The sequence below is a fragment of the Andrographis paniculata genome, unplaced genomic scaffold, assembly GCF_009805555.1.
Source record: "Andrographis paniculata isolate CXL003 unplaced genomic scaffold, ASM980555v1 Contig52END, whole genome shotgun sequence".
Taxonomy (NCBI): Eukaryota; Viridiplantae; Streptophyta; class Magnoliopsida; order Lamiales; family Acanthaceae; genus Andrographis; species Andrographis paniculata.
In genome coordinates, this window is record NW_026137587.1 from 2,849,007 (window position 1) to 2,862,868 (window position 13,862).

General features: G+C 30.1%; 1 protein-coding gene across 6 annotated transcripts; it reads left to right on the forward strand.

Moving 5' to 3' along the window:
• The first annotated feature begins 2,036 nt into the window (after positions 1 to 2,036).
• Positions 2,037 to 5,463, forward strand: LOC127254973 (uncharacterized). 6 transcript variants are annotated; one of them, XM_051280361.1, is made up of 5 exons: positions 2,037 to 2,168; positions 2,266 to 2,349; positions 2,781 to 3,056; positions 3,145 to 3,251; positions 4,478 to 5,463. In XM_051280361.1, exons 1-5 carry the CDS (start codon positions 2,100 to 2,102, stop codon positions 5,214 to 5,216), a joined length of 1,275 nt encoding a protein of 424 aa, XP_051136318.1. In that variant the 5' UTR covers positions 2,037 to 2,099; the 3' UTR covers positions 5,217 to 5,463. The 6 variants fall into 6 exon arrangements, with proteins under 6 accessions (XP_051136318.1, XP_051136317.1, XP_051136316.1 ...); XM_051280360.1 differs by having other exon boundaries at positions 2,061 to 2,180; positions 2,266 to 2,343; XM_051280359.1 differs by having other exon boundaries at positions 2,062 to 2,180.
• The last annotated feature ends 8,399 nt before the right edge of the window (positions 5,464 to 13,862 follow it).

A 13,862-nucleotide genomic window follows, 5' to 3' on the forward strand; every position in this document is an offset into this window, starting at 1 on the left:
TCTTTTTTTTGTAGGTATATCTCTTTTCTTAACTTTTATTGCAAAAAAAATTATTTTTTGTTACAAAAATCATATTTGTCGCAAAAAATCTTCACTAACGCGGTATAGCCGACGAAATGAGTTTCATCGAAAAACTATTTTCGCTATGAATTCATATCTTTTGCTACGAGATTTTTTTGTAACTAAATTTCAACTTTTTTGTAATGTATTACTTTGTTGAAGAGAAGATGAAATGATGACCAGTAATGCCAAAAATAGAAGAAGTATATACATGTTAAATTTATTTTTTTTTTTTTTGCTTATGAGAGAAGACCCAGTGGAAGAATACAGGATTTTAAAATTTTAAACAACAAAAAAATTGATTTATTTTTATTTTTTTTAAATTGTGCCACATGACATAATCTGAGCATCTGAAATATGTTCTGGGTGCCACAATTGACAAGTCCTGTGAAGAAATAAGAATAATGATTCTCTATTAAAAGAGATATTTTTTATACTACCATTTTTTTTAGATATAGTCAATTTTTAGCAATTGAAGTAAATTTTTATTGAAAATATTGATTTTTTTTTTTTTTTTTTTTTTTTTATCCGAAGTATTTTAATGATGTGTTATAAATTTATAAATTTGTATGAGTTTGAACTCATAATTATATGGTCAAAATCCAAATATAGCTACTAGGCCATTCTTTACCTACATTGTTGTTAAATAATACATGATTGACATCATTAAAGAGAATTTGTCATCTTGTAGACTATTTATATTTTCTATATCACAAAATTTATCAGAAGAAGATTTCTCTGATAGTTCTGTTTCTAGATTTGATGAAATATTTGTGTTTCTTTAGCTTAAAATTTTCAAATTTTTATTATTTGAACTTTTTTTTTTAAAAAAAATTATAATTTTTTTTTTCATAATAATCTCATCAAATATTATTTTAATATCAAATTCAAACTAAACTTTTTCTTAAACCAATCAAAATAAAAAGAATCATACGTTTACTTTTAATTTCAACGGAACCGTGTACTTATAGCTCGGTTTCCATGCTGGAATAAAGCTTATCTAATTAAACTCCTTAGATCATCTCCAAATTACAACTTCATATTTGTAGGATTATCGCAAATTTTTTCATTTTTACGGGGGAGATGATACAGTCAGTTATTTCCGATCATACTTTCTATTTTTTACAGGCTATTGCAGGATCAAATAATATTTTATCTATATTTTATTGTAAATATATAATTTTATAATTTTTTTTTTTAAATTTATAAATAACATCAAATATTTAATTATTTTTATATAGTTAATTTTGAAAATATTTTAATACTACAATAATAAATTAAATTAATATTTTCTATTATTTAATCATAAAAAAATAATGAATATTTTTTAAATAAAATAAAATAAAATTTTTACTATTATTAAATAACATTTATGCAAAATATAAATATAAATAAAAATATATAATATTATTTATTAAATATAATAAATAAAATATAAAAATTAATACTATAAAAAAATATAAATACAAAATTAATATATTTTATAAATAATAAAATAAAAATCACAAAAAATAAAAAAATACAATTTAAAAATAATTTTTCAATTAAAATAAAATAAAAAGTCACCCTCTCATGTTTGGAGAATCCACTCTGGAAAAATAGTAAAATTAGGGTGGTGATTGTTTGGGAGACTTTTCCAAATTTATACCATTCATCAATTTTTTTTATCTAAAAAATATCAAATCATAACACCTATTTTTTATTTTTATATTATATTAAAAATTAATTTTACATTCAAAATATTAAATCAACACCTATTTGTATCACATCATTTTTCAATTCAAAAATTTTACTATTTAAGTTTCAAACTCAAAATTCAAACATCCAAACAACACAACCGTAGAAGATATTTTGGGCCTTGACTTGTAAACTTACGGCCCAATAAAATGTAGTCGTCAACAACCCATATTTGGACTTTTGCATTTCTTCCCTCGCAGTGCGAGATCTAAATTGGTCCATTCGAAAGAAAAAACATATATAATAAAAAATTTAAAAATTTCATATTCCTCCTGTCTGCCCGAGTTGGGAGAGGAAGAACAATGTCGGGAGGAACTGCTCGCGGGCGGCTGGCTGAAGAATTGAACGCCTTGCGGAAGAACCATACCCATGTTGGTTTCCTTGTGTGTGTTTCAATTGTGTTGTGGTTGTGGGTTATCTTTTGGGATATTGTATTTGAGTGGTAAATTGTTTTCTGTTCTGTGTTAGGGTTTTATGGCTAAACCTGAGACTCTTCCCGATGGCGCTGTTAATTTAATGGTGCCGAACAGTTCGATCCCGGGCAAGGTAGGGGTAAGTATATTAACTTCACTGATCCTTTGGCGTCGTCGATTTTGGCATTGGTGGAAATTTTTTTCCGGTGGGATTTACGTGTATAATCTTTGAATCTGATTATTTGCTGTTAGCTACTGTTTCTTGCAAGTTCGTGCTTTGGAACGTTTTCGTAGTGTGAAGTAATTGTCTTGCTTTTGGTTAAGAATACTGGAGTATTTGCACGGCTTGGTTCTTTATTTCTTCTTTAATTATCATTTTCTGGACAATTCTTGACACTCCCATAGGCTTATTGTTCCCTTTGTGAAATTTTAGGGTTCTTCATACTTTGCCTGCCTTGATTGAGTACTAATTTGGGTGTAAGAGAGGGTGCGATGGTTATTAAGTTTAGCTTTTGCTGACTAGGGTGAACTTGTTTTCATAATGGCAATGGCGCTCGCTGTTCCTCCCAGACCGATTCTGCTAATTCTGATGGAGAAATCGTCCTCCCCACCATGCGTCCAAATGGATACTTAGCCGGAGAAGCCCAAATCGAGAGAGCCTGGGCACACTGGAACAAGCTTGGCCGGCCAAAGCACATTGTGGCTCCCATGGTCGACAACTCTGAGCTTCCGTTTCGGTTGCTGTGTCGTAAGTATGGTGCTCAAGCTGCATACACTCCGATGCTCCATTCCAGAATTTTTACTGAGACTGAGAAGTACCGTTCCCAAGAGTTCACAACTTGTAAGGTGTGTCTGTTTTTCTTGCCAGCGAGGATATGGATTTGAATGCATGATCAGTTTTTTCTCTTTGACTGAATGCTGTTGCCGATGGCAGGAGGACAGGCCACTGTTTGTGCAATTTTGTGCAAATGATCCAGATGTTTTATTGGAGGCAGCGCGGAGAGTTGAGCCTTACTGCGATTATGTTGACATCAATTTTGGGTAATTTTGGATTGCTTATACATCACTTTGTATACTAAATTTTGCTGCTTTTATCATTTGATGCTTTGTTTCAGAGAAATTTTCATCCCAATACAAGTATGGAGGCAATATTAGTAGTTTTGCACTTTCCTCGCCTACTGTGACATGGATAAACATGATGCTAATTTCCTCCACTGTTTTCTTGTCTTTTTGGATGAAATTAATGAAATTGATTTACGGTAGTAAAATTGCTGATTGATAGAGAAACAGAAACAGAAATAACACTAGAGATGCTGGGAAAAGTTATACTCTCTCCGTATTGGATATACGTCACGGTTACTGTAACAAGGAAATTTAGTAGAGATATGATTAGTAAATAATTAAGAATGTATTAATAAAATTAATTATAATATAATACAAATAATTATAAATTAAGATTAATATATCTAACCCGTCTAATTAAAATTTAAAAAATATTATAAATTGTGATTGATATGTGTAACTTTTTTTCAAAAAAGCAAAGTCACATGAAATGTGGGACAAACAAAAATGGAAAGTGTGACGTTATATGCGGGACAGAGGGAGTATTTTCTAATTTTAGCTAGTCATAATCGACAATCTCCTTTACTCAAATCCATAATTTTGTTCCTTGATATGGGGATTTTTATTGCACCATATTCTTACTTTTGTAGTCGTATGTGTTCGCTTAGTAATAGCTGGAGGATCAAACTTGATGATTTTTGTGTCTTTATGATTGCTCAGTCATCACTTCTATTTCATTGGTTTCCATTACCAACACCAACTGTCTTTTGTGTTTGTTTTTAATTTTTAATTTCCATCTGTAATTACAAGTAGTTAAATAAATTATTGCTTACATGTTCAAAAATCTGTTAATTTTATTGGTGAGGTTGCTTTGGATTTGACGCTGATTTTTGAGTCAGTGTGGTGTGATGTTTCTTTCCTCTATAGTTTGATTATGGTAACGAACATGTAAGCGATTGTGTCGAGGTGTGGATGCTGCGGGTCTTAAGCTCCACCCATAAATATGTACCAAGCCATACGAACATTTGTAAAATGTGGGATTATTCAGATGCGTGCTATTGTTGTTTGTATTCATAATGTGCCTACTTATTGTCAATAATCAACTGCGATTCTTCCTTCACGGTTCTCAATTGCTATATATGTGCTTGAAATGTTTCTTCTTCTCTTATAGTATAGACATGTCTCATAATTTTTCTGTAATACAGATGCCCTCAGCGTATTGCCAGACGGGGGAACTATGGAGCTTTCCTCATGGACAATCTTCCTCTAGTGAAGTCTCTGGTCGAGAAATTGTCCCAAAATCTTGATGTTCCCGTGTCATGCAAAGTTCGAATCTTCCCTGATTTGCAGGACACAATTAAGTACGCAAAAATGTTGGAGGAGGCGGGCTGTGCACTTTTAGCTGTTCACGGAAGAACTAGAGATGAAAAAGACATGAAGAAATTTCGGGCCAACTGGAACGCAATCAAAGCAGTCCGGGAAGCAGTGCGAATTCCTGTCCTTGCTAATGGTAACATAAGACATGTAGAAGATGCCGCGCTATGCTTGGAAGAGACAGGTGCACAAGGGGTTCTTTCAGCCGAGTCACTTCTTGAGAATCCAGCGCTCTTTGCTGGTTACCGAACTCCTGAATGGGCATCTGGCGACGAAGAAACTTGCAGTGATGGCGGATTAGATCAAGCTGAGCTTCTGGTAGAATATCTGAAATTTTGCGAGCAGTATCCAGTGCCATGGAGAATGATCCGTTCCCACGTGCACAAGCTTTTGGGAGAGTGGTTCCGAGTCCATCCTCATCTAAGAGACGATCTAAATGGACAGTCTAAGCTTACGTTTGAATTTCTTTACAGCATTGTTGACCGGCTTAAAGAACTTGGCGCAAGAATTCCCCTGTATGTGAAAGACAGCGATAGAAACGAGGTATCGGCCGATGGGACTGTAGCATGAATCCAAACTTACTGGAGAATTTGCTTTTAATCATTGGTTGGGGCTTCATCTTCCATGGCTAGGGCCTAAAGAAGTATGTAAGTCCCACTTAATTTTTGTCCCATGCTTGTGTTTGAATTGTAGTCATATGATATGTATCATTATTCTTGGTAAGAAGGTAACTTCACAAGGCTGCGCGTGTGGCAAACTCATTTATGACCTTGGAACTGTGCCATAGTAGCTATTATATTATTTGCAGTTATTTTTACTTGTTCTTATTTTTAAAGCTTAAATTTTGGTGGCATATTTGTTGGGAAAGTTGGGGAAAACATAATATATTTTTATACTCTATTTGTTCTATTTCTATTCATTATAGTCAGTGTGTCTGTTCTATTAATTTATTTATTTTTTTCTTATCTATCACATTATATCTTCGTTGAATGAATTCTGATTAAATTTAGTGCACAGAAAAATAAGTGAGTTGCCTCTCAATAGTGCATTTATTTAACGTCTTTGGCTAGACATTATTTATTTAGATTTTAGGACAAAGGGTCTTCAAGAGCCATCTAAACAAACTTTTTCTCCAACTTCGAACAAGTCATCTCACATGTAATACTTTATATTGTTCTTCAACTTGTTGCACTTACCTTTCATCAATGTGGATGAAATGATCACCGGCAATATCTCATCTCTTAAATGAATATATTTCAAGTGATTCAATAGCGGCTTTAATTCCCAACTATGGTGGCTGCACAATCAAAAGCAATAAACGTGTAGTATTCTTAGGCAAAAATAAAAAAGCATGGGCATACCTATGCGAAATAACTTTTAGCACATCGTCGCCCCTCTACTCAAAAGCATCCTGCATTTTAAAGTTAATTATATCTAACGGAAAAACATAGTGAGAATTTAAAGGATGTTCAATCGCATAAAATTTTCTAAATTCATGCATTTCTAAGACATAGAATTCGACCGGGAAAATTAAATCATGAACTTGGACAAGGACAAGGACATCCTCTATAATTCCTTCGGAATATGCATCCGTCCAATTAGCAAGTTGAATAACAATCCCAATTTTCTTTAGTGGTACAAGATTCCAACGATTATAAATTGATTTCGGCGTGACATTAATTGCCGCATCTAAATCTAACATAGCACGTTTGACTTTTACACGGGATTATAAACATACCTGGGTCTTCGCACTTTGGTGTGTAATACCCCCGGAGTTGAATAGTGATATGAGTCGGGGATGATGAAATACCCCCGAGGTTGAATAAGAGGTTAAATGGATTGAATAGACTATCAACAATGTGCACATTCATTTTCGAAAACTCTATTGAAAGAACTCTAGAGTTAAACTTGTTTGCTCTAGAGTAATTTGAGGATGGGTGACCCCTGAGAATGCGCATGAGTGAGGACATAAATGCGCTGGAATGACTCGTGTTGACCTGTGGGACCAGTTTACAATCCCGACATGCTTCGCTTTGCGTGGCTTGTGGGCCGGGGTGTCACAATTGGTATCAGAGCCGACCTGCGACAGCCTGCAGTCGTTGACCGGACGTTGCATTTTTAAGTCGGGGAGGATGTAATACCCCCGGAGTTGAATAATGATATGAGTCGGGGATGATGAAATACCCCCGAGGTTGAATAAAAAGTTAAATAGATTGAATAGACTACTCATGTCAACAATGTGCACATTCTTTTTCGGAAGCCCTAAAAGAACTTTAGAGTTAAGCGGTGTCACAAGTAGAATCTTTTTTTGGAGTAATGATGAGACATTCTCGCTTGCAACGATGCATTCATCGCCTTCAACTTTCACTTGGTGCACAATTCTTTTAGAAACTTTTGATAGTTTTGTTAAAGGAATAGTTGAATAGAAACTGAATATAAAAAAATTAAATGTTTGAAATTGGATATATAAAAGAATTATTGAAAAATATGTAAGTGAGTCTTAGTTTTTGAAATAAATTTGATTTTATATTTGTCAAAATAAATTATTGATAAATTTAAATTTTTAAAAATTTTAAAACTCAAATTTTGGATAACAATTAATTACATAATGATTATTATTATTATTTTTTTTATGATTTTTAGTAGAAGTAATGCATTTTTCATTAAGGTAATATTTGACTGCGTATTTAATACATCTTGTTATAATATAAATTAAGAAGGTAAAAAATGAGAAAGGTTACTGTAGCCTATTTTCACTGTGGTACCTATTCAATTATCAATAATTTTTATTCTATTTATCAAAATGTTATCACATATTTCATTTTTTATTTTACTAAACCTAATAATATTATTATTATTATTATTTTAAGGGAAAAAATTATTTTTGGTATCAATATAACAAAAATTTATTAATTTTGATTTTGATATAAAAAACTCATCAATTTTGGTCCCAATATAACTAAAACTCATTATTTTTGGTCATAATATAACCAAAACTCATTATTTTTAGTTCCACCGTCAACCAACCAACGGAAAATGCTGACGTGGATTTAATGGAGCCGACGTGACGGATGACCTGGAATGAACACAGCCGTGTACAATCCTATACGCCCGTGATCCTACAAGTCAGCATCCGCCAGTCACCATACACGGCCGTGTAACAGTCTTACGGCCATGTTCTCTGGCTGTGTAAACACGCGGCCGTGTATATACATGAACGCAGCTGTGTTCATTTGAACAGACAATTCCCCGCGATTAAACAAAGCTGTGTTTAACGGTACACACGACTGTGTTATGGTTTTACGGCCATAGATTTAGGCTGTGTTGTTACACGGCCGTATTGTGTTGTTACACATCCGTATTAGGTCGTTTAATGCTGTTATCTTCCTCGTATTTTGCACGGCCGTGTGAGATTTCATCAACGGCGTGTATCTTTCTGTCTGGAGATTAAATTTTAATATTTTTGATTTATTTTTTTTGAAATTTGTATAATAATTTCCAAAAAATAAATTAATTAAAAATTAAATATTAACAAAATTTGAAGTTTGAATTAAAATTAGTAAAAATAACCTAAACAACAATCTTTAATTACTTTAAGGAATAATACATACTTAAAACAAAACATCATTACATTCTAAACACAAAATACAAAAAACCCCCAAAGCTACTCGTCCTCGTTTATGCTTGGATGATCCGTAAACAAAATATTTGTATCAATTGTGTCATCGCCGTGCCCCAGTGTAGGTGCATGAGGAGCGTCATTGTTTGGTGGAACTGAAATGAAGAGATGCTGAAAAATATGCGAAAATGAAAATCTCATCTCCAACAGCATACTGATCATCTGGCGTGTAACAATATGAATGTGTATAATTGTACACTGAAGTATACATGGCCGTGTATAATTGAAAATGACCGTGTACTGTCCATGTCGGCTGTCACATCAACTCCGTTACGTCCACGTCAGCAATTTCCGTTAGTTTTTTAGCGTTGAGACCAAATTGATTGAAATTGTTTATAATGAGACTAAAATTGATAAATTTTTTATATTTGAACCAAAATTGATAATTTTGATTATATTTGGACCAAAATTATTCTTTTCCCTAATTATTACCTTCAAGGCATTACTATGGAATTAGTATATACTAGTATATATTAATTGCAAACAACATTGAAAGAAAAATGGTATAATAAAATACTATCTTCGTCTGGTTCCAAGGGTTACTTTTATTTTTTACGTGTTGATATTTGAATATTAATTATTATATCACAATATTGTACAAATTAAAGAAAAACGACAAAAATACTTCCAGTGTTTTATAATACCAATAAAAGCAAGTTTGTAAAAAAAAATACAAATATAAAGATATTTATAATGTTAAGTACAATGAAGTAAAAAGTAAATGTAACCCTAGAGGTGGACAGGGAGAGTATAAATTTAAATATATTGTTCATAAAATAAACTTAAGAATCGGGAGGTTTTTTTTTTTCTAAAATTTTTAAAATATATTTTTTCAAAAAAAAATTAATATACTATACAAATTTATTATTTTTATATTATCTACACAATTCTTTATATCTTGTATTAAAATTCTCTTTTTCAAATCAAAACACAATACAAACACTTCTTGTTGTAGATTTGATGATAAAATTTTTCGAAACTTTTTGGATGATAACTATTTTTTAAATTTTTTTTAAATTTTTATTGGAGTCAATAAATTCTTTAAAATACAAAATGTATGTATTAATAAATACTTCATGGTAAGAGCATGTGCAATGAGGCTTATTTAGAGGCTTCTCATTTGCCCTAGAGGCCGAAATTAAAAAATCACTCCACAATGGATCATACCTAGAGGCGGCTCATGCAACAAAGCCTCGGAGAACTTCGGTGAAGCAAGGGCCTAGGCTAGGGCGACGCAGGACTTTTTCTTCTCTTTCTCTCCCAATCTTTCCATATTCTATAGGATCCCTCAAAATATTTTCACAGAATTCTTCTATTTCTCCCCAAATTAAAAATCTATTTTGATTAGATAAGAATAAAAAAAAAAAAAAAACCGAATTAGGGAAAGAACGCAGCTAGGAGTGCTCCCTTTATAGCACAACAATGAAATCAACGAAGGAGATGACAAAAAAAAAATAACAACAAAGATTTTCCTCGACGCTCAATTCTTGGCGGCAATTTCAGATTAGAAAAATGAAATATTTAAAGGAAATCTGCAATATAGGAGAGAAAGAGAAGAGAACACCTATTTTTCACTTCAATTTTAAAAGAAAAAATGATGTCTCAGAGTGAGAAAATTTGATTTGTTATTATGTAAATGAAAAAAAATAAAAACTTCAGCTGTACATTCAGGCTTGGACACTTTGGATTCAGGTCATGAATAAGGTTTTTCTGAACAAATGCCCGTTGCACATGTTCTAAAAAAGTGAAAAAGTAATGAAAAAGGCATGACATATGTTATAAGGGTTGGATTGGATTGGATTGATTTTTTAAAAAAAAAACGGAAGTAAAAAAGGAAACATAAGTCAAAACGGTTAAAATTATCAAATAGCACATAATTATTTATTAAACTTAAATTTTATTTTAAATTTTTACAAATTATATTTTTTTAAATTTTAGATTATCTAACCTAATTGAAAATATATTTTTAATTTTAATTTAATTAAGAATAAAAAAGGAAAACTACTGTCTCTGTCTCACTTAATTTGTCCATTCTTTCTATATTTTTGTTCATCCCATATAATTTATCTTTTTTTTAAAAAAAAATATATAATTATAAACTTTAATCACGTTTTCAAATTTCAAATTTCTATTTTTTTAATTTTATTTAAACTATTTAGTAATCTTAATTTTAATCTATAATTATTTTTATGAAATCATAATTAATTTTACTAATACATTTCTTAATTACTTACTGGTTACATAATACTTAGAACACTTCGTACTAAGACAATTTAAATGGGACATAGGTAGTATAATTAATTTTAAATAAATTTTACCCTACAAAATATTTTAAAATTTTATAAATTATATTTAAAATATTAAATTATCTATATAATCAAAATTCATATTGCTAAAATTTTATATCTCAATTATATTTTTTAAATTTTAATTTAAATATAATATATAAATTAATAATTAAAACATAATTATTTGAATTTGAAGTTAAGTATAGTATATAAATTAATTATTATTTTTGTTTAATTTTATTTATTTACTTAATTATATTATTATTGTTATGGATAACTAGTAATTTAAATTGTAAAAATATTTTTTATATTTTTTTTTTCAAAAGTACCTCCTAAAATGCTTAAAAAATATTTTTAGAACCTAAAAGCTTTTCAATAAAAGCTAATAGAAATATAATTAATTTTTTTTTTCAGAAAAAAAAAAACTTAAAATACTTTCCAAAAATCTATCAAAAGGGCCTAATAAACAAAAGTCAAAGTGTATGTACATAAATTTGTACAATTCAATCGGAATGATGTCAAATAAAAATCTACTATAATTTTATTTTATAATATTTATGAATAAGATCCACTTATGCTCACATAATATTTTCTAAAATTAAAAAAAAAAAAATTTATTTAATGTCATAGTTATGATATAATGGAAAAATAAAAAAAAAAAAATTGTTTAGTTAATTTTATAGTTTTTTATAAATGTATTTTTTATATAAAATGTGAGAGTTATGTCTGTAATATAAAAAATAATATTTTATATTAAGTTAGTTGATTTTTGTAAGTAAGGAATATATATTCTATATATTATATTAATGTATATATATTGTATTTTTTAATAATATTTATGGCAAATTATTCCAATTAAAAATAGTATGTAAACAAACCCAATATATATATGTATTATGACTAAAATAATTTGAAAATATATATTTAAATAATTTTAAAATATATATTTGCATAATTTAAAATTATATTTCAATAAAATATATTTAAATAAAATAAATATTATTTTAAAAAATAATAGAAATATATAATAAAAATAAATAATATTTATACATGTATAGTTAATTTTAATTAATTTATAAGAACATAAATTCTTTTTGAATATATATATATATTTATTTAGGAAGAATCAATTATCCTACTTCAGAATTTTATTATGTTTTGTGTTGAAATATTTTAGATATTCAGTTTTATAGATTTAATAGATTTATATCTAAATTTGATCTTATTAATATATTAGATTACTTAGATTTGAGTCTATCGAGTTTGTTTTGTATTGCCTATATATAGACTCTTTATTTTGATAATCAATAAGACAATCTCATTATTTTTTTTCCAATTTCTAACATTGTATGAAAGCCTACTTTTTTCATGCCGTATATATAGCCTGCAAACCCGCACGTTTCTCCAGGTATATTCAACCTAGGATGTACCTGGAGGTCTCCCAATTTTGAATTTTTTCTATAGTTTTTAGCCATTTCTTTTTATTTTTTTCTGATTTTGATTTTATCTTGAGTCCCGATTTTGTCTACGATTGAAGTCATCGCATCTTTCTGCGATCCGTTTGTTTCGTTTCTCCAGAGCCATATTTCTGATTGCAATGAGAGTCCCCTTATTTCCGACCTTGTGGAGAGTACTCCTGTCGTTTTCGACTCCAGTAGAGAGTCATGTCGTTTTCGGCTCCGGTGGAGTCATGTCGTTTTAGGCTCCGATTAAGTCATCTCGTTTTCGTCTCCGGTGTAGTCATGTTGTTTTAGGCTCCGATTGAGTCATGTCATTTTTTGCTCTGGTGGAGTCATCTCGTTTTCGGCTCTGGTGGAGTCATCTTATTTTCGGCTCCGGTGGAGTCATTTTGTTTTCAGCTCCGGTGGAGTCATCTCGTTTTCGGCTCCGGTGGAGTCATCTCGTTTTCGGCTCGTTTTCGGTTCCGGTGGAGAGTCATCTCGTGTTCGGCTTCGGTGGAATCATGTGTTTTCGGCTCCGGTGGAGTTATATTGTTTTCGGCTCCGGTGGAGTCATGTCGCTTTCAACTTCCGGTGGAGTTATGTCGCTTTCAGCTTCCGGTGGAGTCATATCGCTTTCAGCTCCCGGTGGAGAGTCATCTCGTTTTTTGCTCCGGTGGATGGAGAGTCGACTACTAATTTTATTTATGTTTTTTTTTTGCATTTATATTCAAATTTCTTATCAAACTCAAGTTGGTTTCTGTTATACCATTTGAGTTTGATGGAGATGTTGAGATATTTTAGATATTCAGTTTTAGATTTAATTGATTTATATCTAAATTCGATCTTATTTATATATTAGATTACTTAGATTTGAGTCTTTGTTTTATATATTAGATTACTTAGATTTATATCTAAATTCGATCTTATTTGAGTCTTTGTTTTGTATTAACTATGTATAGACTCTTATTTTATTTTGATGATCAATAAGACAATCTCATTATTTTTTTCTAATTTCCAACATTTTGAAAATAAAAATAGAATAAAATCATAAGACAATTACGGATGAACCCATAGACAAAAACAACTAAATCCTATTCAATATTTAGTGGATATATTTTATTAAATGAATCCAAATAAAAATGATGTAAACGAGCATTTACACATAGATTAGGTGAATAATAAAATTTTGTAATAAATTCTATCAAACAAATTACTGCAATTGATAAAATTTTATTAAAAGGAAAAAAAAATCTGTGCTGATATAGAATTATTATTATTATTAGATGCCATAGTAAGTAAAATATTATATTTTATATATAAGTGCACTATGTTGAGAAAAAATGCATAATAAAAATTTATAAAAATGGAGAGTAAAAAAATGGGAGTTTTCATGTGCATTGTTGTAATGGTTATGATTCTCTTACCAAATAATTTTGCTACAGAAATTGTTCATCCGACAATTCTCAACCAGAAATGTTACGAAGAGTGCATAAAAGCCAAATGTGGCTCAAAAGTGACAGGTGCATGCGCCGTACAATGTACCTTACAATGCGTCCCTCCAGAGACAAAATCCTCAAAGGTTGTCTATATTTTTATTTTTATTTTTATTTATTATAATTATTGTTTTTTTCTTTCTTTTTTTTTTTTTTTAAAAAAAAAATTTTTACTATTTTTTGATAAATGTTTATTTATTTGACATTTCAGTCAAGGCGTTTACTCGATCAAATCAGCATTATATTGATTAACACACAAAGCACATACAACATATGATATAATTTATGTGGCACAATATATTATTGATTTTAAC

Bases quoted from the DNA above. Each gene is read 5' to 3' on its own strand.
- LOC127254973 (XM_051280359.1), top strand. From the start codon at position 2,100: ATGTCGGGAGGAACTGCTCGCGGGCGGCTGGCTGAAGAATTGAACGCC. The intron at 2,350-2,780 runs GTAAGTATATTA...TGTTCCTCCCAG, and splicing joins CGATCCCGGGCAAGGTAGGG to ACCGATTCTGCTAATTCTGA. The intron at 3,252-4,477 runs GTAATTTTGGAT...TCTGTAATACAG, and splicing joins TATGTTGACATCAATTTTGG to ATGCCCTCAGCGTATTGCCA.